The following is a 19,608-nucleotide window of genomic DNA, read 5'->3' as shown; positions in this document are numbered from 1 at the left end:
CCTCAGGCGTCCCAAGGCAAATCCGTCCCCTCAACCCTCGTACACGTAAGATACCCAAGCCCACCAGGCCCAAACGAACTTAAATCCAGCTCCAAAAAATTCCTCATCAGCGGCTTCACCGCATCTCTCGCCAAATGCTTCAATTCATCAACCCTCCTCTCAAACCTCCGCAAATTATCTCTGGTGTAGAGATCCGGATTGAGCTTGAGGAACCGCTTCGTCTCGTCGTGCCCAAGGTACGTGGAAGGCGATGCGGAGCCGAGGAGAAGGAACACGCGGCCGACGCTGAAGGGGGCTGCTGGGGAAGCGGGGGTGGGCGCGGGCGCTGGCAGGCGTTGGGAGGCGATGTGGTTGCTGCTTCTGCTGGCTTGACGGGTGGGTTGTTGTGTGGAGTTTGAAGACGGTCGGGAGGAGGGTTTCAGGATCCCCGAGATGCCGGGGGTGGTGTTCTCGGCGAACCATTGGCGGAAGAGGCTCATGGCTAGCCAGCTGAGGAAGTCGTTACTAGGCGTGACGCGCTCGCCGCGGCTGGTAGTGAGGGTGAGACGCCAGAGTTTGGATTCCACGCGTGCTTGCAGATCAGCGAGTTCTTCGGCTTTGTCTTCGATGAGGTCCATGACTGCGGCCTCGACTTGGTTGCGGAGCTGAGGGGCAGCGGCCGGCCATTGCCCGACAACGTGTATGAGAGCCTCGCTGAAGATCTTCTGCGAGCGGGCCAAGTAGCCGAGCTTGAGGTAGGAAGGCGGATAGCGGGCGATTTGCTTGAAGAGTTTGGCGCCGAAGCAGAGGAGGTGGTGGTCTACCCTATCGCCAACGACGTCTAAGGCGTCGTACATGTCTGCGAGGTGGAGGAGGGCTTTGCATTCGGTGTAGGCGGTGGCGATGTTGACTCCGTCCAGGATGGGCCGGCGCTGGTACATGGTTCGGAAGAGGTTGTCGTAGTCCTTGAGTACTTCTTCGCCTGGCTCCACGAGGGAGCCACCGGCTTGGGAGCGGGTGTCGTCGCTGCTGACGAGCGCGCGCATGTTCCTGAAGAAGCCTTCGCTCGCTGCCGGTGGACGTGTATGCGCTGATGCAGATCTGCTATCACCACCACCGCCGAAAAGTGATTCTGCTGCATGCTCTCTCTGCACCAGCAAAGGTGGATCATCATCATTCACATTCTTCCAATCCAGCACATACCGCCACCTCTTCCCACTCTGCTGCTGAAACGACGGCCTCCGTTCCTGACTGCTCGCTCTCGAGCTACCTCCAACAGCGCTGTCCACCTCATTGATCCTCGCCAGCCCTCCCCCACCTCCACCATCCCCCTGCCGTCCACTCCATTCTACTCTCGTGCTTGCATCAAAGAAGCCAGAGCACTGACACAGCGTCTGCCGATGCAGCACATACCGGTTCTCCTTCCGCCCATCCTGCGTCGCGATCACGATCTCCACATCCCCGGACTGCGAGAACATGGGGAAGTCATTCTGCGACAGATGCGAACTTGACCCGCCATGATGAGATCGCGCATGTCTATGCCGTCTGGTATGCGATCTCCCGGAGACCACCGACGATGCGCGCGGGCCTGTCGTCGCTGGCGGAGCGGAGGGCGTGAGAGACGGGAGGTGGTAGTCGGAGGAGTAGGCGGGGTGGTGGGGAGGCGGCGGGCGCTGATACTGCGAGACCATCTACGCTTTTTCTTCCTGCTGTGTCTTCCTGCTGTGTCTATAGACAGTCTTGTATCTTACGCCTCTAGCGTTTTCGTCGGTGTCGTTTCTGCAGCGTCCACGATCGCGCGCACATTCTCTTGTTATGCAGCCCAAGTGTCGCGCGAGCAGTTGTGTTGCCTTCTTCTTTCGTCCGGCCTTTTGCGCGCCTCACTTACGACACACGGCAGCCTCTTGGTACAAAGGTGGTTCGCGACAGACTTCACGGTCCAGCGTGGTCTTTCGCAACGAGGAGTTGTCTCATGGGTCTATGTTTTTCGAAGAAGATGGGCCGTCTGAACAGCGGCCTCTTCACAGCCACTCGAGGCCAGGCCTGCAGCAGGTTCGCGACTGACCATCTCCTTTAGCGGCCGAGGTGCATGACATCGCGCGGTATCGACCGCCAATGACCGGCATCCCGCACTCTCCGGTGGTGGCGTTGCGGGATGGGGTGGCGGCGCCGACGACATTCAGGTTTGATCCGAGACCCTCTATCTTTGACAACACTTCGTCGACACAGGGATCTATCCTACCTGATGCTGATGAGAATGCTGCATTCGTACAAGAGGGTGCTGTCTAATACCACGGCGGAGTCTCCACGCCCTCGTGGATAGAATCATCCACTCCCGAATCACTGATGAAGGTACCCTACCGCACCAGCACTGAACGGCCACCGGGGCCATGGCGGAGCATATGACCAGCAGAGAGCAAACCCAGGCGCTGTGGGCTTTGGATGACCCGCCATAAGTACAGGTTCTACTTCGAGAATACTCCATCGAGGCAGAAAATACCAGTATGGATCGAACACATCATACGTCCTACCATAGACCACGATGGCCACCCACAGTTAGGCATCCCGGGATCTTTCTCCTGGATGGAAGAAGGCCAGCATCTTGCAGCCGTTTCTCTCATCAAGATGGCAGGCTTGATAAGGTCATTAAGGAAACACCCTTCGTTATTGGTTGATATGGGGTAGGTGGAGTGGTGTTCTGAACAGATGTGCATCCAAAGATGGGAACATCGATGCCCATATAGTCTCCGCCTCGTAGTTGTGGGCGTATGGGGTTCCATAGAGAGGTAAGCAGAACCAAGTGCCCTCTGCACATAAACTTTCCTTTGCCCCCCGTCTCCTTGACATGTTCTGCCGCAACAACCTGAAGGCCGAGTTGCTTCTTACTTCACACTGCCAACTTCTTCAATCTAGTCAAGATGGGTACGCAAAGCACATTCTCCACCATACATGTACTCTTACTCGAACATCGTAGCTAACAGGCACACAGTACGTCTTCAATTTGCTCCGAGACGCCACAGAAACTATGGCCAGAATGACTTACAGCAGTGTAGGGCCTTGTCCTCAGTTCCTCGTCCATGGCAGCGAGTGCCATGTTCGCGTGCGAGCTCATGGACGCGGCTATATTCGCGGTGCATAATTGGGGAATCATGCAGTTGGCAGCGTTGATGAATGATTCCAAAGGAATTGGAACTGCAATCCCGCCCCACCTCGAAGCCCTACCAAGCTCGGACTGGATGGGACCACCCCAAAACGACGCGGAATCGAAGCCCTTTGGCGATGAATGGGTTGCGGTCGAGACCGACATTGCCGGCGAGAAGTTCATCTGGCGTCCCAGCGACAGCTCCACCAACATCAGCTCATACAACGGCCATATCGACATCAAGGCGTGGGACACTGATACGCACATCGCGCAGGGCTGCTGGCACGGTGCGCCTGACAAATGTGGGACAATGTACGACTTCCACCCGGAGTGCCAGTTAGTAGGCGAATACATTAGCCAGGAAGATTATGATGACATGACCAATTGGGCCATGAGACTTCTGGACGATCTTCCTGAACACCTCCCTGAAGACTACGGATGGGTCTGGGGCCCTTCTAACTGGCCGCATGGGTATGCGAACGCTGTCTCTCCACAGGGTGAACCTATGTCGAATGCGTGAGTACTTGTATCAAGCTCGCGGAGTATCTCTGCTGACTTAACACGCAGTCAGTAGCTTATGCAAGTCGACGAAGACTTCATTATGAAATGCGAACAGGAGTTACCGGAATATTACCAGCCGACGAAGATGTGGGATTTTATGTACTGGCCCGGTGTGCCAACGCACGGCTCACCTATGCCGGATGTCCACAACATAAACATCCAAAAGCGTTCGGAGCGCACCGAGCGCAAGGCGCACCGGGAGCTTGAGATGTTCTTCGCCACGCTCCCGGATAGCGACAGCCTAGACGCCACAGCCAACAAGGGTGCTGCGCTCGTACACAAGCACATGAGCATACCCATAGCCCTATCGGTCCAAGCGCGCACGCTTCACCACGCCTTCCAGAGCATTCTGAACAGGTCCAACCACCGTGCACGGCGGGGCAAGAAATCCGTACCCAAAGATGTTCTCGTTAAAGCACTCTACCAAAGCCTGGTGAAGACCGCTCCCGAGAAGAAGCAAAAGGGCATGGATATCTTGGTCGGCGGCGCTATCATGAAAGCGGTGCGTGAGCGCGCCACAGCTGGAAAACATGGTGCGGAGGATATCAAATTGATCCATCACTTGTTCGACAAGGTCCATGGGCCTAGGAAGGGGCAACACGTCGAAGGTAAGCGTTGTGGTGACACAAGACTACCCACCTCAGTACTGATCAATCATAGACGTATTCGCCAAGGTGGAGAAGATCCTGGCAAAGGACAACGTACCTCTCGATGGTGCAGGTGTGTCAGCAGCGGAAAAGAAGAGGTTGATAAAGCTGCTGAGGGAAGAGCTTCAGGGAGACAACCCAACGCAAGACTGAAGCTTCCATACCGAGCTATTGGAAACAACTCATTGGACGAACCCCGGCAAAACCACCTCTTGGATCCCTTCGTTCGCTTACGCGACACCTCCCACCCTCACATCTTCCCCGCCTCTTTAACCGGCCGATCCGCCCTCTTCCACTCCTTCTCCATTGCACTATTTGCCTCCGGCGGCGTAATCCCATTCAACTTCCACATATCCATCGGACTCTCATCAATCGTATACTCCCAATCACACCCCTTCGCCTCCATAACCGGATTCAGCACCTCATCCACTTTCCTCAGAAAACCCTGCCTCTGCTCAGTGCCGTGCAGTTGCCGCGCGAGATGCCAGATTTGCAGGTGCACGAAGTTGGACTCGGGCTTGCCGCCGGTGAAGTAGGAGTCGGCGGGGAGTTCGGTGAAGCGGACGCGGACGTAGAAGGTGGGGAGCATGGAGTAGATTTTGGTTATGGATTGGGCGAGGGAGTGTTTTTCGGTGGGGGAGAAGAAGTCCACCGGGGTGTGGATGTCCCAGAGGGGCATGGTGGGTGGTCGAACGACTGCAAAGGTGGGTGGTTTGGTCGATTGGTTGACAGACGGACGAGAATGAGATGAGAGGTCGTTGTGGCTTGCTGAGTAGTATGTGGACGGTGAGAGGAGCTATATAGAGCGTTGGAGGAGGAATAGTAATCACTGCAAACCTACCTTTCTACCTTTCTACCAAAATCTGCTGTCGAACTTTGGGCTGGCAGCAATGACGATTCAGAACCGCTGTTGTCCTGTCACCGTTCCTTGCCGGACTACTAAATAGCAGGTCGCAATGCCCACGGGGTGTGATCGGCCGCTGAATGGAGAAGAGGGAAGGCTATGATTCCACAAGAGCCATGGTTGACATGATGAACGATTAGTGATGGTGCAATTTCACTTTGTGATGCGGCCGTAAGCTTGCTGACCTCACCTAAGCTTCACTCGATAGGTCGATCAGGACAATGCAACACAGCAGGTTGATGGACATCACACCATTGTTTCGTCGTTGATAGAACACTGCCATACGAAATTCGGATTCTTCCAGTTCACAAGCTAAGCAATCCGGCAACACCTCCACCCCATCGCGCACCCAAAATCCATACGCCATATCCCATACTAATCATCCCAATAGCCAGACCATGAACCATCCAAACCCCATCACCCAGCCGCTTCACTCCATGCATCAGACCCCTCAATCACTCCCATCACTAAACCCACTTCCATCGCCCTCCGTCGCACTACTCTCCTCATCCTCATCAAACGTGTACTTCGCCTTCGCCTTCCCCGCCGCAGCCCTCCTGGCCGGCCTCGCAGCAGTCTTCACCGGCGCACCGCCGCCGTCGTCCTCATCATCATCGCTCAAAATCTCGTTCGCGATTGCATCAACCTCGTCGTCGTCGGAGTCGTACGCCTTCTTCTTCGCCGCAGGCTTCGGCTTCGCGGCGCCGACCTTCGCCCGACCGCGCTTGGCGGCGTAGGCCTTTGCAGCGGGACTGAGGGTGGGCTTCGGCGGTGGGGCGGGTGCTGGAGCTGGAGCTTTCTTCGGCTTGAGCGCTGTGGTCTTCGAAGCAGCGGCCGGCTTCGCTTTCGCAGCAGGCTTAGGCGCAGGCTCTTCCTCATCAACAGAGGTGTCGCTATCGCCAGGCAGCGTAGTGCGTCCCTGCACCTTCTGCGGCGAGTTCTGGATCAGGCCCTCCCAGTTCGTCTCATCGTCTGAGATCTCCGGTTCAAGTGCGAGGCGTGAAGGCTTAGATTTGGTTTTAACGCCGTGGCTGCTCGAGGGGCGTGAAGCGGATGGAGGGTGGTAGAGGCGGGTGGGCCCTTCGTTGGAAGCGGCGTTGCTGCCGATGCCTTTGACCATCGCGCTGACGTCGCCGAGCATGTCGTTGTCGGAGCTGGAGTCGGAGTCGAGGTCGGCGGTGTAGGTCTTTGGCTTCTGTGCTGCGGCTCTGCCGGTGCGTGCGGTCGGCCTAGGGGCTTCTTTGGGTGGGCTGAGGAGGTCGGCGTCCATGTCTTCCTCATCTGACAAGACAGCCTTCTTCTTTGGCTTAGGAGCTGCCTTCGCTGGGGCAACCTTAGGCTTGCTGACTTCTTCCGGCGGAGTGGCGAAGTCGTCGACATCGTTGAAGTCCTCGTCATCAGACAACTCAACCATCTTCTTGGGCTTCGCCGCAGCCCTCGCCGGCGCGGCTTTAGCCTTGACCTCCGGCGCCAGCGCCTCCTGGATCTCCTCGTCATCGTCGGACAAAGCCCCCTTCTTCGGCCTCGCCGCAGCCCTCGCCGGCGCAGCCTTCGCCTTAACCTCCGGCGCCGAAACCTCCTCCATCTCCTCATCCTCATCATCAGAAAGCACAACCTTCTTCTTCGCCTTCGGCGCCGCCTTCGGCGCCCCAGCCTTCTTCACCGGCTGTACCTTAGCAAACGCCCCATCCAACGTCAACTGCTCGGGCTTAACAACCGGCTTCTGCTCGACCCCGTTGACCATCGGATACACCCCCGCCGGCTTACTCTCCACTTTCCCCAACAACCCCTCCTTCAACCGTGCCGTCGCCGTCTTCGGCTTCTTGACCGCAAAGTCGGAGTCGGCCTCATCATCGCTATCGCCAGCCGCCTTGCGCTTCTTGCCCTTGCCGCCGATGCCGAGCTTCGCAGAGGCACGACGGCCTTTGCTCTTGACCTTCTTCTCGCGCTTCGCTTCCTCATCGAGCTGGACCTGCCATTCCTCCTGCAGACCCATGAGGTCTTCGCGCCAGAGGTCTTTCTCAGACTTCTTGATCAGAAGGTCGATTTCCTCTTCCTTGTCGCCGATCTGGCGCATGAGCTTCTCCACGCGCTCGGACGTGAGGGACCAGATGGCCATGCCGAGGAGGTAGTCGTAGTCGCTCGCGCCGGCGGCGGTCTCTTCATCATCATCCGCGTGATGGTCTTCTTCCACCACGGCCTCGAACTCGCCTTCCTTCTTCGCATCGACGACCTTCGGGAAGCGCGTGAAACCGAGCTTCTGCAGCTCGGCCACCAGCACACCCTTCTTCTTCTTCGACACGGTCAGTTTGCCATCTATGATCATCTTGACGAAGCGGGACTGGTTCGAGAGCTTCTCCAGCTCCCTCCGCATCTCGCTGAGCATGTGCATCTTCCGCTTTTGGTAGAACTTCAATCGGACTTGGTAGAACTCCTCCATGATGTCCAGCGGGCTCGCGTACTTGTGGATCCTGCCATACGCATCGAAGGCCACCAGATTCGTCGTCGCCATTGTCGAGGACATCTTGAACAGCTCCTCAAGCTTGTTCCTATGCTCCTGCATCTTCTTCTCCTCCATCTTGATGATGAAGTGGATCTTGGACGGCGTGTTGTACTCCGTGTAGTCCTTGATGAAAGAAGGCATCTTCTCGGCTTTGATGATGTCCTCCAGTCGGTCCTTGAAGGTCTGAGTCCAGCAGCGGATCGGTAGTTCGGTGACTTCGACCTCGTTGTCGCCGGTCTCATTGATGATGCCGCTGAACTTGAAGCGATCCTCGCCTACCGGCTGGGTCTCACCAGCCCATCCGCGAAACCAGGGCGTCATGGGCTGCATGGCGTCCTTCGAGTCGCCATCCATGCGGCGGATCAGGTTGGCAATAACGTCTTCTGGCCTGTAGTTGGGGATGGAAGTGCTCCAGCCCGTACCAATACCGTCTGCACCGTTGATGAGAATCATCGGCACAATCGGAACGTACATTTCAGGCTCAATCGTCCTTCCATCGTCGGTGTTGTACGTCAGAAGAGCTTCATCGGTCTGGTGGAAGATGCGGTGGGCGAACGGAGACAGCCTCGTGTAGATGTAACGAGGGCTGGCAGAGTCCTGCCCACCCTGCAGACGAGAACCGAAATTGCCACTCGGCTCGAGGGTGTTGATATTGTTGGAGCCGACGAAGTTCTGGGCCAGACCGACAATCGTCTGTTGGAGGGACGTGTCGCCGTATGCGTAGGCGGTAAGACCCATGACCGAACCTGCCAACTCCACCACCTTGACGTCTTTCTTCAGGTTGCGGCGGAAGCAGGTGTAGAGCACCTTCCGCTGCCCAGGCTTGAAGCCATCGATGACCGAAGGAATGGAGCGCAGATTGTCGGCCATGGAGAACAGGATAAGCTCCTTGTTAATGAAGTCGTCGTACGTGATCTGCTCAGTACCAGACATGTCCAGATAAGTGCCTGGCACAAAGTTGCCCAGCCACGTCTTGCGGGCATCCGCCTTCTTCTTCGAGAACGCCAGGTCGATCAGCTCCGGCTCGCCGTCTCGCATCTTGTGGAACTGCTTCAAATGCCTGTCGAGGTCGGCAAAGTAGATCTCGGCATCAGTGGTGTCTGAAGTACCCAGACCCTTGAAGTACTTGTGCTCCCATCCCTTCTGATGACCGGGCTCCACGCGCCACGCTTCGTACTCTGGCATCGTGAAGAAGTCGCGCTTGGCCTTAGGGTTCTTTGGGTCACCCTTCCATACTTTGACGATGGGAGTGATAAACTCCATGAGGAAGCCTTCGAGCTTGAGCAAGCTGGGATACTGCACTTGCAGGAAGTTGATGAGCAAGCCTTTGATATGCGATCCATCGTGATCCTGATCAGTCATTATCATGAGATGGCCGTATCGCAGACCCTTCGTGTCTGTGTACTCCTTCTTGTGCTGCAGACCCAGGAACTTCTTGATGTTCTGAATCTCAGTGTTCTTCGAGATCTGGTCGATCGAGGCATCTCGAACATTGAGGATCTTACCGCGGAGTGGGAAGACACCGAACAGATCAGGGTTGACAACCGCACGTCCAGCAAGCGCCAGCAGAGAGGCCGAGTCACCTTCTGTGAGGATGAGAGTGCAGCGATGGCCGTCCTTGGTACCAGCCTTGTTTGCATCGGTGAGCTTGGAGTTGTTCATGCGCTGCCGCCTGTTGCCATCGGACTTCGCCAGCACTTTATCCGCCTTCTGAGCAGCAAAGTGAAGGATGTTGTTGACAGCCTCCGTCTTCGCGATGTCCTTCAGGAACTTCTCGCTGACTTGCGGCTTGCTCCCGAACGCGCTCGGCTTGGTAGTAAGCTGCTCCTTGGTCTGCGATGTGAAGGCAGGGTTGACGATTTGAGCATTGACGAAGAGGAAGATGTGGTTCTTGATCTGCGCCTTCTTGAGTTTGACGCCGCCCTTATTCTTCTTGTTGACGATCTCTTCCAGCTTATCGCAAATCTGGTCAGCCACGAAATTGACATGCGAGCCGCCCGACGTCGTTGCGATCGAATTGACGAACGAGACTTGCTGGAAAGACCCGTCCGATACTGCGAAGCCGATCTCCCAGCGCTCGTGTGGGTTGTCGGTGAGGATGACCTGCTCGGGTGCTTTGCCGTCGTTAAGCAGGTTCTCTGTCTTGATAGCCTTCGTGTACATCTCCATGTACTCCTTGAACTTCTTGATCTTGATGCGCTCATTGTTGAGATACACCTTGATTCCACTGCAAGTCCCGGCCATGTCGTAGACTCTCCGCTTGACCAACGCCTCGAAATCTGCGTCCATCTTGTCCATGCCAAACCTCTTGAAGTCCGGCTTGAAGGTGATCTTCGTGTAGTCATCGTCCTTGCAGGTGTCAATCTTGGCCTTCTCCATGACGCTCATGTTGTTGCGCCATGTCTGCTTGTAGCGCTTTTTCTGCTTGGAATCCACGGTCTCCAGGTCGAACTGGGTACTGTAGATGTTCGTGAGCTTTGCCCCGTAACCGTTGCGACCACCGGTGACCTTTGCCTGGTCATCATCGTAGTTCGAGGACGTGAGAAGGTGGCCGAAGATCATCTCTGGAATGTAGATTTCTTCTTGCTCGTGTATCTCAATCGGAATACCCCGGCCGTTGTTGCGCACAGCAATCACACCCTTCTCCGCATCCACCCATATCCGCATCTCGTTCATGTTCTTGTCGCGCTGTTTGTTGTCCGCAGCGTTGACCAGGATTTCGTCGAAGATCTTGTAAAGACCGGGCACGAAGCTGACTTTCCGATTCTCCATCGTCTCTGTTTCTGAGTTGTACACCCACATCTGCTCCGTCGTGGTCTCCACAGAGCCAATGTAGGTGTCTGGGCGTACGAGGATGTGCTCCCTCGGCGAAAGCTTCTGGTACTGGTCTGTCGCGCCGCCCTTCTTGCCCTTCTTCGCTGATGGAGGCTTGTCCGCCGCCCCATCGAAGTTGAAGCTCTCGTTCTCCATCTCGACCAAAGGCTTCGCGCTCGACTTCGCTGGACGTGCTGCTGGCGCCTTCTTCGCCTTCTTTGCCTGGGGTGGGGTGTTGTCGTTTGAGAGCAACGAGTTGTCGTTCATAGAGTCCATGTCCACGTCCGAATTCTCCTCGTCCGACTCTGGCTTCGCGCGCTTCTTCGGCTTTGGCGCGCTCTTGGTGACTTTGAGGGTCGTCTGCTTGGCGGCTGCCTTTGCCTTCGGTGCTGCGGCCTTCTTTGCTGGTGCTTTGGCGGGTGCTTTTGCTTTCTGGGAAGTGTAAGTGATGTTGAGCGACGTGTGAGAGTGCGCCGTTACTTACCGCTTTGGGCGCGGGTTCGAAGTCACTTGAGGCGTCGACCTCGAAAGCCGAAACATCCATAGAGTCGTCCATGTTCGTGTAGTGAGTGAAGGAATGCGCGCGGTTGGGGCGCTTCGTCGCGCTGAATGAGAGTGATGTCTATCCGGTCATGAGTTGGTGCGTTAGGGATGTCAGTGAGCGAGCGGCGAGGTCGTGGGTCGTAAAGAGTGGCCGTAGTCGTGAATCTACGAAGTGGTGTTGTTGATTGAATGTTTACAGTCGCGGTTGGAGTTCCGCGTTTAGCTCAGGGTCTAAACCTTATTTGGCATCAAGTCTTGGCAATATGTCCCATTGCTCAGATGCATGTGATTTCAGGGAAGTTGGAAAGAGATGCAGGAGATACCAGTCATCTGAATAACATAGCGGTGACATTCTCTCCATTTAGTACTACATACGAATTATCGCGACCAGGAATGGCCTCTCCTCTACTCGTCCCACGGGAGCATCTGCTCATTGTGCTTCCCGACCTTCCCAAGTCCAATGTAGACCAAAAGATTCTTTCGTAATAGAGCAATTCGCTCTCAAGCAAAGCCGAGAAATTCCGGAGCCCAGATAGTTGTATGCGCCAAACTCCTCGCTAAACCCTTGAGAAGAGACCACGATCACAATGACCTGCAGTCAACAATCTTCAACCCACCCTCCTTACCCTAGCAAATCACCCCATCGTTCTCCACCTGCACCTCCTGCACCCCAACCCCATCCTTCGTCTTCCGCCTCTTCTCATTCCGCTTCCTCCTCTTCTCCTCCCTCTCCCTTTCCTCCACCTCCCGCGCAACCTCAATCCGACTCCCCAAATCCACCACCTCCCTCGCCTTCTCATCCTGCCTCTTTCGCTTCAACCATTCAAATCTTTCTTCCACCTCCTCCAGCGTCGACCGGCGTACCTCGCCCGTCTCCCCCGTATTCACCAAGTGTTGTTTACTGTTCAAATGCTCCACGAACTGCAGATTATCCTTATACGTCAAATCGCACGCATCGCAGTAGAACCCCGCGCCTTTGCCTCGTTTGCCTTGTGTTGCGCCGGCGGGCACGAGCTGGGTTTTGCCGACTTGGTCTGCGACGTTGAGGCGCGCTTTGCGGGCTTCCGTCTCCCGGGCATCGGGGGGCGTTGAGGCGCGGCGGATGTATTTCTTGCCGGCGAGTTTGGCTTCATGGCGGGCTTTGCCCTCTTCTTGCAGTTTTTTGTCGCGCGAGGCGGCTTTGGCGGCGTACTCGTCGCGGTCCCAGGTTTTGCGGAAGGAGGTGTCGTTTCCACTTGAAGCGCCATAGGCGCCGGCGCGGTTGCTCATGGTGGCGGTGTTGCGTGACAGGTGGAGGGGGAGCATTGAAGTCTTGAAGACTGACGGATGTTGAAGCAGGTGGCGTTAAGCCTAGCGCGTGAACTTAACCCCGAAGTCCTTCTCGCGAGCTTCGTCTAACCTCACCTGCCCTTTACGCCTTCATCAACACCGTTCGGAGCTGGCAACACAGCCTTTGAAGAGGATGCGAGATGTTCAACACGTCCGTGTCAATGAGTCTGAGAGTGATCCCGACAATAGCACCCACTCAGCCAAATGATGGGCTCTCGCACCGACGATTGCCTCACCTGTCGCTGGAAGAAGCGTGTAATGTGTGGGCACGACATGGTTCCACGGCCGCGGCCACCATGAGCTGCTAGACACACGCTGAAAATGCCTCGTGGGACAGCGACGCTTCTGGCCAGATGCTGCATGAACAGCAGCGATAAGAAGACTCGACCACACGTTGAGTAAAACTACAGCATGACGCCGAGCGACGTCCCCCCAATACGTATTCTACCCTGGACGGCAACACTAATTCCGACTATTGTGAAGCGGCTCACAAACAGTGTCGAGTGTTGCCGTCGTGTGCTGGCAGTTCATGTAGCATCGGCGCTACGCTGCTGTGTTAACATATGCCAACCTTCTATTGGACCCTTGGCCATTTGACCGATGAGTCGTTCTATTGAATAGCAGCGGATGGCTCATACTCCACTGCTCCCTCGGCCTCAGTGAACGCTCTCCGGAATTGAAGACGCTATAAGCTGCTCTTTACCTCGACAATGTCCGCCAATTTATCAATCACCGAGCTCGCTCTTCTACAGGAATTTCGACACTCCATTCCACCATCTTCACATCAAACAGCAGCCCTCCCCACCCCACCAATAATGGAAGGACCACAGGGCCTCTTCACGCTCGACGAGCGCAGGCAGCTGGAGGATTGCATAACCAAAGTAGACGAGTTTCGGCGGAGATACCAACAATTCAAACCCGCGAAGTTCGCCAACCTGCTCTTCCACGAGGAGCGCTTCAAGTATTGCTTCGTCCGCATCGCGAGCAACGACTGGAGGCTGTCCCTGGACGATGCCTCTGCTCCTCTCTACAAGGCTCTCACCATTGTCCGCCGACAAGATCCTGGACTGCGTGAGGAGGCGTATTTGTATGCTCGTTTGGACGCTGCTGTGAAGATGGCTCAGCAGTGCGGGAGTATGGGGCATTCGATGCAGATGACTGTGAATGCTTGGGAGGCTAGCCTGCCGGACCGGCAGAGGGAGGAACTCAAAGATGCGCTCAAGGATGCTAGGGAGCAGTTGTGTGACTGGGCGCCATCGACTTGATAGGCAGCTGATTCTATCGGTGCAGGTGCATCTTTACCCAAAGCAGTCCAAACGTCGTTTGCTTTTACAGGTGTGCGCTCGGCCTGAGCAGTTACGGCAAGCGCTGTATGCATCATTCGCCAGTGGATACAGGAGTCATTGAATGCCCAAAGCTGGGCTTGAGTGAATGGTGGGTAGGTGAGAGGTATATGACCTGCCCTTGATCTCGAGAGGTAACCCAAGAACCAATCCATCTCAACGCTCCTTTCCGGAGATCTTTAAATCGACACTGACCGCAAGACCAACACTAGAGAATACTTTCACATACCATTCGATCCCACGCTTGGTCGACATAGCTTCATTCGCACTCCTACCACCCAATGGCCCAACGACAAGGACTATTTACCAACGAAGAGCGTGAAGAACTGCGACGGAATGCATCAACCATCTACCACTATCGCCGAGAGTACGACAAATTCGATCCCGCCGATTTCCCTACCTTGTCAACCAAGCAAAAAGTGATCAAATACATCTCCGCGATCCTCGCGAACCGAATGACGAGGTTGAAACTCGACGACGCCGCCGCGCCGTTGTACCGCGCACTCACCAAGATCCGCCGCGAGGACAGCCAGCGTCAGGAGAACGACTTCTACTACGAGCTCGAGCTTGCGACTAAGGCCTTTGAGCAGTCTGGTCGTTTGATGGGTGCTATGATTGGGGTGTGCAATGCGTGGTATGGCTCGCTGAACCCAGAGCAGCAGCAGGCTGTTAGGCGGAACCTTGAACAAGCGGCGGAAGTGCATGGAATTGACTAACGAGACATACTTCGCCACTCTGTGAGGTTGGTGCAGTTGAACTTCTCCTGACTTCCTCGCACTCTCTCATCCTCATCTCGCTCCGTGCCAGCAACGCCGAGCAGCAGATTCTGATGTGGCATTACCGAAAGTAGGGAAAGCACCGCAGGAACCAGGTAGGAATCGTCCGAGTATATTGTAGGGCAGATGGACAGTCGGTGAGTAGGTAAGGTAGGTAGCTTGTTGCATTTGTGCGAGTGCACCTTGCGAAAAGCTTAGCATCCCTTCCCACGCGATGGATGCCTTGGTCAATGCAGGCCTTGATCATTAGATGTGTGGGCTGACGGTGTGAGCAGTCCCAAGGACCTCCTACAGCATTCACGAAGCGTAGGTGTTTGCTGTAGCATTCTCTAGTGGATATGGAACTTATTTAATGCTCACGTCTGAGATCCAGTGAATGACCGCTGTAGCAGAGAGGTAGGTATATAACCTGCTGCTAACCTCGACAGAACCCAGCAACCTGTTCACACGACAACTTCCTCTTCCGCGAGACCTTTACCAAGTTGACATCGGTCCAGAAACCAACACGCGACGCCATCTCTTCACACCATGTTGATCGATCGATCGATCGCCACAGGCCAGTGCAACGTATGTGGGTCATACCATGGACCGAGACTTTTCACTGAGGAGGAGCTTCGATCTCTCCAGCGAAACATCAGTAATATCGGCATCCAGCGGTCGTACGGGTCCGTCGGGCTCCGAGCGGAATTTACCAGCATGGACTATCTGGGTAAATGCAAGTTTTATGCCGAGTGGGTCTATGCTGGGAGCTGGCCGGAAGACAGACTCGAGGAGTGGGTTGTGCCTTTGTACGGAGCCATGGCCAAGATTCGGCAGGAGGACCCGCAGCTGGACGAGGAATTGTACAAGGGCCTCGAAGCTGCCATCAAGACGGCTCAGGATTGTAGTCGGGTGGCGGTCTCCCAGGTGCGGATAGCTGAGGAGTGGGAGGCTTCGCTGACGCCTGAGGAGCAGGAGGATGTGAGGAAGTGTCTCGAGAAGGAACGCGAGTTCGGGGACAGGGTAAAGTAACGGTTGCATGTCCGGGTCACGCCTGCGTTCCCGAGAAAGCGGTTATAGCGACTGGAAGACTGGAGTGTGCTCCTGAGCTTCTGGCGATGGTTGACACCCTGTCTCAATCAATAAGCGGCAACAACTGACTGTTGGAGGCGAGATCAATCTTTTAGCTTGCACATGTAGATAGTCTAGTCCACGACCAAGTGGTCCTACCTAGTATGTAGTTAATATCGGTGCAGGTGCACTCCATACAGGCTCCGGGAGATCTGGATATATCTTGGCTTTTGTGCTGTTTCCTGCTCGCAGAAAAGTCGTGACTCGATCTTTCGCTTCGCTGGACTTCACGTGCTACCCACGCCAACATCCAGCAGAGAAGTACAACAGCGTGGAAGGGGCTACGAATTCTGCTACCCGTGACCAAATCCATGAAGCAACAGGCTGGCGAGAAGATACCGCTGTAGCAATTCACCTCCAGGGCAGCGGCCGCTCAAAACGCACTGTGCCGCCCTACCAGCCCTCGTCAGAAGTACCCTGTCCGTACCGCAGCGAGCAGTGTCTTTGTTCGTCAAAGCATCGACAAGGAGACAACAAGACGACGTGCAGTCAACGAAGAAAAGCAGCCCCAAGGCCAGGATTCTCCGCCTGGCTCAACGGCCCAAAATAGCAGGAACGGTTCGCGCTGATTGGCCCCAAGGAGAAGGCAGATCGTAAACACCGCCTCGCATTCGTCAACCAGCCCTGTCTGATTGCATCTGTGCATTTGGGGGACAGCATGTCTGTGCCTTCTTGAAGGAAGATTGGGTTCATATACATTGCTAGTCCTCGCAATTTCAATCAGAGGTCTGCTTTTCGTTTTTCGTGGGTTTCATTCTGTCTATTTCTTGTTTCCTACAGTCGCTCGCTAGCAAGATCCAAGATGGCATTCGATCGACAACTTCTATTCCTTGCATTCATGTTCGGAGCAAGACAGGTCGCAGGTCTGCCTTTATCCGGTATGTTGAACGTGCCTGTCACGTGGCCATCGTTGGCAACGTTTCACACAGACCCACACGCTAACGGCTATACCTTGATTTTCAGCCGCGAAGGAACTTGCTCCTGGCATCCCCGCCGTCGTCTCGTCCGCACCGTCTGATCTCGACGGACTCATTCAGTTTACGCAACCCCGGTCGTCGTATGATGGAGAGACGGCGTGGTGGTCAGCAGAAGATCACGCCAACAGCATCAAGCACCCGGTGGAGCCAGATAAAAATGGCGATTCAGCCTCCAGCACAGCCTTGCCAAGGTCTGAGAAACCGGACCCCAAGGGCCCATCATCCTCACCAACTTCGGTAAAGCAGCATGGCGCGGTGCGAGCCAGATCCTTGTCCCACGCCACGCGGTCGTTGTCCAACTCGACTTCTTCGCGACTTCATTCTTCGTCAGATGGCAAGATCAATTCCTCTTCATCGCTATACGCCAGTAGCAGCAGTAGCGCGATGGCGAGCAGCCTCTCAGCATCCTCAGCATTGGCGAGCTCGTCTGCAGACTTTCTAGGTCTGGCCAGCTCGTCGAGCTCACAGTTCGTGGACTCCTCGTCTTTCAGCAGCGGGTTCCTCTCCACATCTGTCTCCGTGAGCGCGTCAGCATCGCCCGCGACGACGACTGGAGATGCGCTGGACGTGCTCGAGTCTGCTCTCCAGACTGCCGTACCAAGCAGTCTACGAGCTCCGCTGGAATCAATCTTTGGACCAGGACTTTTCCCCGACTCCTCTTCAGAAACACCCACAACAACAACACGGCAGACTAGAACAGACAGAACGTCACAAACTACCGACGCAACATCACGAACAACAGACCACCGCCGACCTACAGATCGTCCACGCCCAACAGACGAACCGACGAGAAGACCACACAACAGACCTCCCCCTCCACCCACAACCCGCTCAACATCCAGCCCAACAACCACCCCGACCTCCCTCCCAACAACCCTCTCCACGTCCACCACCCCCTCCACGACCTCAACGCCTAATGTGAGCCCAGCCTTCGACCCTACCGACCCCACCGATCCCCGAAACCCCGCCAACCTCGGCGCCAATCCCATCGAATCCGCCTCCGTAATCGGCATTGCGACCGGCCTCAGCGCCTCCGCCGTCCTCGTCGGTCTGGGAGGCATCTTCCTTTGGCGCCGCAAGTCGCAAGGCAAGCCCATGTTCCGACGCAGCATGTCTCAAAACCCCGCCGGAGGCCCATACCCACAAGTCGCGTGGCTCTACGACCCCGTCGTCTCGCGTCCAGGGTCTCCAGAGCAAGGACAAGGAGGGCATATGCGAGGCGAGAGCGGAGCAAATCTCGTGCCAGCTGCCGCGGCGCCAGCGGGAAGGGAGAGGAGCGGGAGCGAGGTGGCTGAACAGAGTCCGAGTTTGAGGCCCGTGAGGCCTAGTAGTCCACTTTTGATGCCGGAGATTCGGATTGAGGACGACGGGGGCGTGTATAGAGGACGGGGAGAGAGTGGGAGTTATGATAATTGGCGGGCGGCGAGTAGGGGGATGAGGGATGATGATCAGGGGGCTTGAGAGAGGGAAAGTCTTCGTGAGAGCGTTTTTTGAGCGTTGGCGTTGGAGGTATACCATTTGCACGTGTACAATCTATGGGTTGTCGTCTACGTACTGAAGCAATATTATCACTGGTCTGTAATGTCCATTCTGAATCCACGTTTCCTTTCTTCGTTGGCGATGAACACTGCTCATGCTGACTTGAGCGACTGCCGTGGTCGGAGGACAAGAGGTGGGTTGATCGTCTGAGCTCTAGAATGTTGCACATTGATATCGTGATGACTTTCTGCCGTTCAACTTTCACGACTACCCTCGATCAGGTCGGCCAACGTCGATGAAAGAAGCCGGCGTTCCCTCTCTCACCACTTTCATGCCTTCGACGTTGCGTGTTTCGGCAACCAACCTGTCCTTCCTGGAGGCCGGAAGACCTTCACATGGTCATATGTCTGCTTTGGCGTCCACGTCCTGGCGGACTCGAGACTCACTACCATCTCCACCCTCTCAGCAGAGTCTGGCGTAGCTCTCATCGGTACCTCCTTGAGATGTCAGTACTGCCGCATTTGTTGCAGCAGAGCTCGCCTCGTTGACCCTCTCCCCTGGTAGTAGACGGTGTGGCAGCATTGCCAGACTGCGCCTCTGCAGCCCTGTCTGCAGTGGCCCCCTTGCCTGACCGAGACGCCTGCGCTTCCTGCCGCACCACCGGACGACGCACATCAGCTGTCGGTTCCTCCGCCGCCCCTACCACCGCCGTACCATCCCCACTCAGCCGTACAACCCCGGGCTCGTCCTTAATCATCGCATCAACCCCATAATACTCATGCGCCTCCCTCCAGTAACGACACGCATCCGGATCACCTGCCAACACCGCAAGCCGATACTCCAGACCGTAGCCGGAGTGGAGCTCGGTCCTCGTCTTCTTACCCGGCGGAGAGTGCTTGATGGAGGCCTGGCGGTATGCTTCTGCTGGGCCGAATTTTCCAAAGAGGCCGTAGCAGGATGTGAGGCGTTGTCCGGTTTGTACTTCTTGAGGTCTGTCGCGGTAGGTGGTGGAGGGACCAGGGCCAGAGGCGTTGTTGTTGTTGTTGTTGTTGTTACGGGTTGGGGAGCGGCTTCTGGATCGTTGCATGGTTGGACGGAGGCCAGTGGTACCACGGCTATTGCATCAATCTGTAGGCTATGGCGACCAGTCAAAGTTCGCTCTTGATGGAATACCTTTGGAATCCAAACGTCGTTATAATGCGTGTTAGACCTTTGGTTCTACGAGGCGTGATCTTGTGGCGGCGCCATGGCTCGAGATCTTCCGGCCTGTGTGACTTCAAGGATGACGATAACATCTCCCAAGTCCTACAACATGGGGTTTTAGACCATGTTGAGCTTGCAAGATGAGGATGGCGTGGGATGCAGCTAACACCCGATAGGGAGAGACATGAATGGAAGAACGGCTCAGCCTTGTACGGCACAGCTCCAATGTTGGAAATGGGGGACGGCAACGAGCAAACATCGCGCGAGGCATGTAGGTTGATTTTGTTCATCTTCTCTT

The 19,608-nt window shown here is 55.7% G+C and overlaps 10 protein-coding genes across 10 annotated transcripts; 6 read left to right on the top strand and 4 right to left on the bottom strand.

Moving 5' to 3' along the window:
- Window positions 1-2: 2 nt before the first annotated feature.
- Window positions 3-1,457, bottom strand: LTR77_000930 (uncharacterized protein; the record flags this gene model as incomplete). Its single annotated transcript, XM_064798194.1, has 1 exon — window positions 3-1,457. The coding sequence occupies one exon, from the start codon at window positions 1,455-1,457 to the stop codon at window positions 3-5; it is 1,455 nt and encodes a 484-aa protein (XP_064664428.1).
- A 1,599-nt stretch (window positions 1,458-3,056) lies between these two features.
- Window positions 3,057-3,695, top strand: LTR77_000929 (uncharacterized protein; the record flags this gene model as incomplete). Its single annotated transcript, XM_064798193.1, has 2 exons — window positions 3,057-3,637; window positions 3,689-3,695. The coding sequence occupies 2 exons, from the start codon at window positions 3,057-3,059 to the stop codon at window positions 3,693-3,695; spliced, it is 588 nt and encodes a 195-aa protein (XP_064664427.1).
- Window positions 3,696-3,722: 27 nt separating this feature from the next.
- Window positions 3,723-4,482, top strand: LTR77_000928 (uncharacterized protein; the record flags this gene model as incomplete). The annotated part of the gene is made up of 2 exons (XM_064798192.1): window positions 3,723-4,290; window positions 4,343-4,482. 2 exons carry the CDS (start codon window positions 3,723-3,725, stop codon window positions 4,480-4,482), a joined length of 708 nt encoding a protein of 235 aa, XP_064664426.1.
- A 97-nt stretch (window positions 4,483-4,579) lies between these two features.
- Window positions 4,580-5,008, bottom strand: LTR77_000927 (uncharacterized protein; the record flags this gene model as incomplete). The annotated part of the gene is made up of 1 exon (XM_064798191.1): window positions 4,580-5,008. The coding sequence occupies one exon, from the start codon at window positions 5,006-5,008 to the stop codon at window positions 4,580-4,582; it is 429 nt and encodes a 142-aa protein (XP_064664425.1).
- Window positions 5,009-5,684: 676 nt separating this feature from the next.
- On the bottom strand, window positions 5,685-11,106 carry TOP2 (DNA topoisomerase 2; the record flags this gene model as incomplete). The annotated part of the gene is made up of 2 exons (XM_064798190.1): window positions 5,685-10,982; window positions 11,035-11,106. The coding sequence occupies 2 exons, from the start codon at window positions 11,104-11,106 to the stop codon at window positions 5,685-5,687; spliced, it is 5,370 nt and encodes a 1,789-aa protein (XP_064664424.1).
- A 614-nt stretch (window positions 11,107-11,720) lies between these two features.
- Window positions 11,721-12,362, bottom strand: SNU23 (U4/U6.U5 snRNP associated protein; the record flags this gene model as incomplete). The annotated part of the gene is made up of 1 exon (XM_064798189.1): window positions 11,721-12,362. The coding sequence occupies one exon, from the start codon at window positions 12,360-12,362 to the stop codon at window positions 11,721-11,723; it is 642 nt and encodes a 213-aa protein (XP_064664423.1).
- Window positions 12,363-13,237: 875 nt separating this feature from the next.
- LTR77_000924 (uncharacterized protein) lies at window positions 13,238-13,687 on the top strand (the record flags this gene model as incomplete). Its single annotated transcript, XM_064798188.1, has 1 exon — window positions 13,238-13,687. The coding sequence occupies one exon, from the start codon at window positions 13,238-13,240 to the stop codon at window positions 13,685-13,687; it is 450 nt and encodes a 149-aa protein (XP_064664422.1).
- A 359-nt stretch (window positions 13,688-14,046) lies between these two features.
- Window positions 14,047-14,481, top strand: LTR77_000923 (uncharacterized protein; the record flags this gene model as incomplete). The annotated part of the gene is made up of 1 exon (XM_064798187.1): window positions 14,047-14,481. One exon carries the CDS (start codon window positions 14,047-14,049, stop codon window positions 14,479-14,481), a length of 435 nt encoding a protein of 144 aa, XP_064664421.1.
- Window positions 14,482-15,069: 588 nt separating this feature from the next.
- Window positions 15,070-15,552, top strand: LTR77_000922 (uncharacterized protein; the record flags this gene model as incomplete). The annotated part of the gene is made up of 2 exons (XM_064798186.1): window positions 15,070-15,108; window positions 15,169-15,552. The coding sequence occupies 2 exons, from the start codon at window positions 15,070-15,072 to the stop codon at window positions 15,550-15,552; spliced, it is 423 nt and encodes a 140-aa protein (XP_064664420.1).
- A 901-nt stretch (window positions 15,553-16,453) lies between these two features.
- Window positions 16,454-18,089, top strand: LTR77_000921 (uncharacterized protein; the record flags this gene model as incomplete). Its single annotated transcript, XM_064798185.1, has 2 exons — window positions 16,454-16,529; window positions 16,615-18,089. The coding sequence occupies 2 exons, from the start codon at window positions 16,454-16,456 to the stop codon at window positions 18,087-18,089; spliced, it is 1,551 nt and encodes a 516-aa protein (XP_064664419.1).
- Window positions 18,090-19,608: the final 1,519 nt, after the last annotated feature.

The sequence above is a fragment of the Saxophila tyrrhenica genome (assembly GCF_035928015.1).
Source record: "Saxophila tyrrhenica strain CCFEE 5935 chromosome Unknown scaffold_1, whole genome shotgun sequence".
NCBI classification, from domain to species: domain Eukaryota; kingdom Fungi; phylum Ascomycota; class Dothideomycetes; order Mycosphaerellales; family Extremaceae; genus Saxophila; species Saxophila tyrrhenica.
This window is presented reverse-complemented; position numbering and strand designations above follow the sequence as displayed.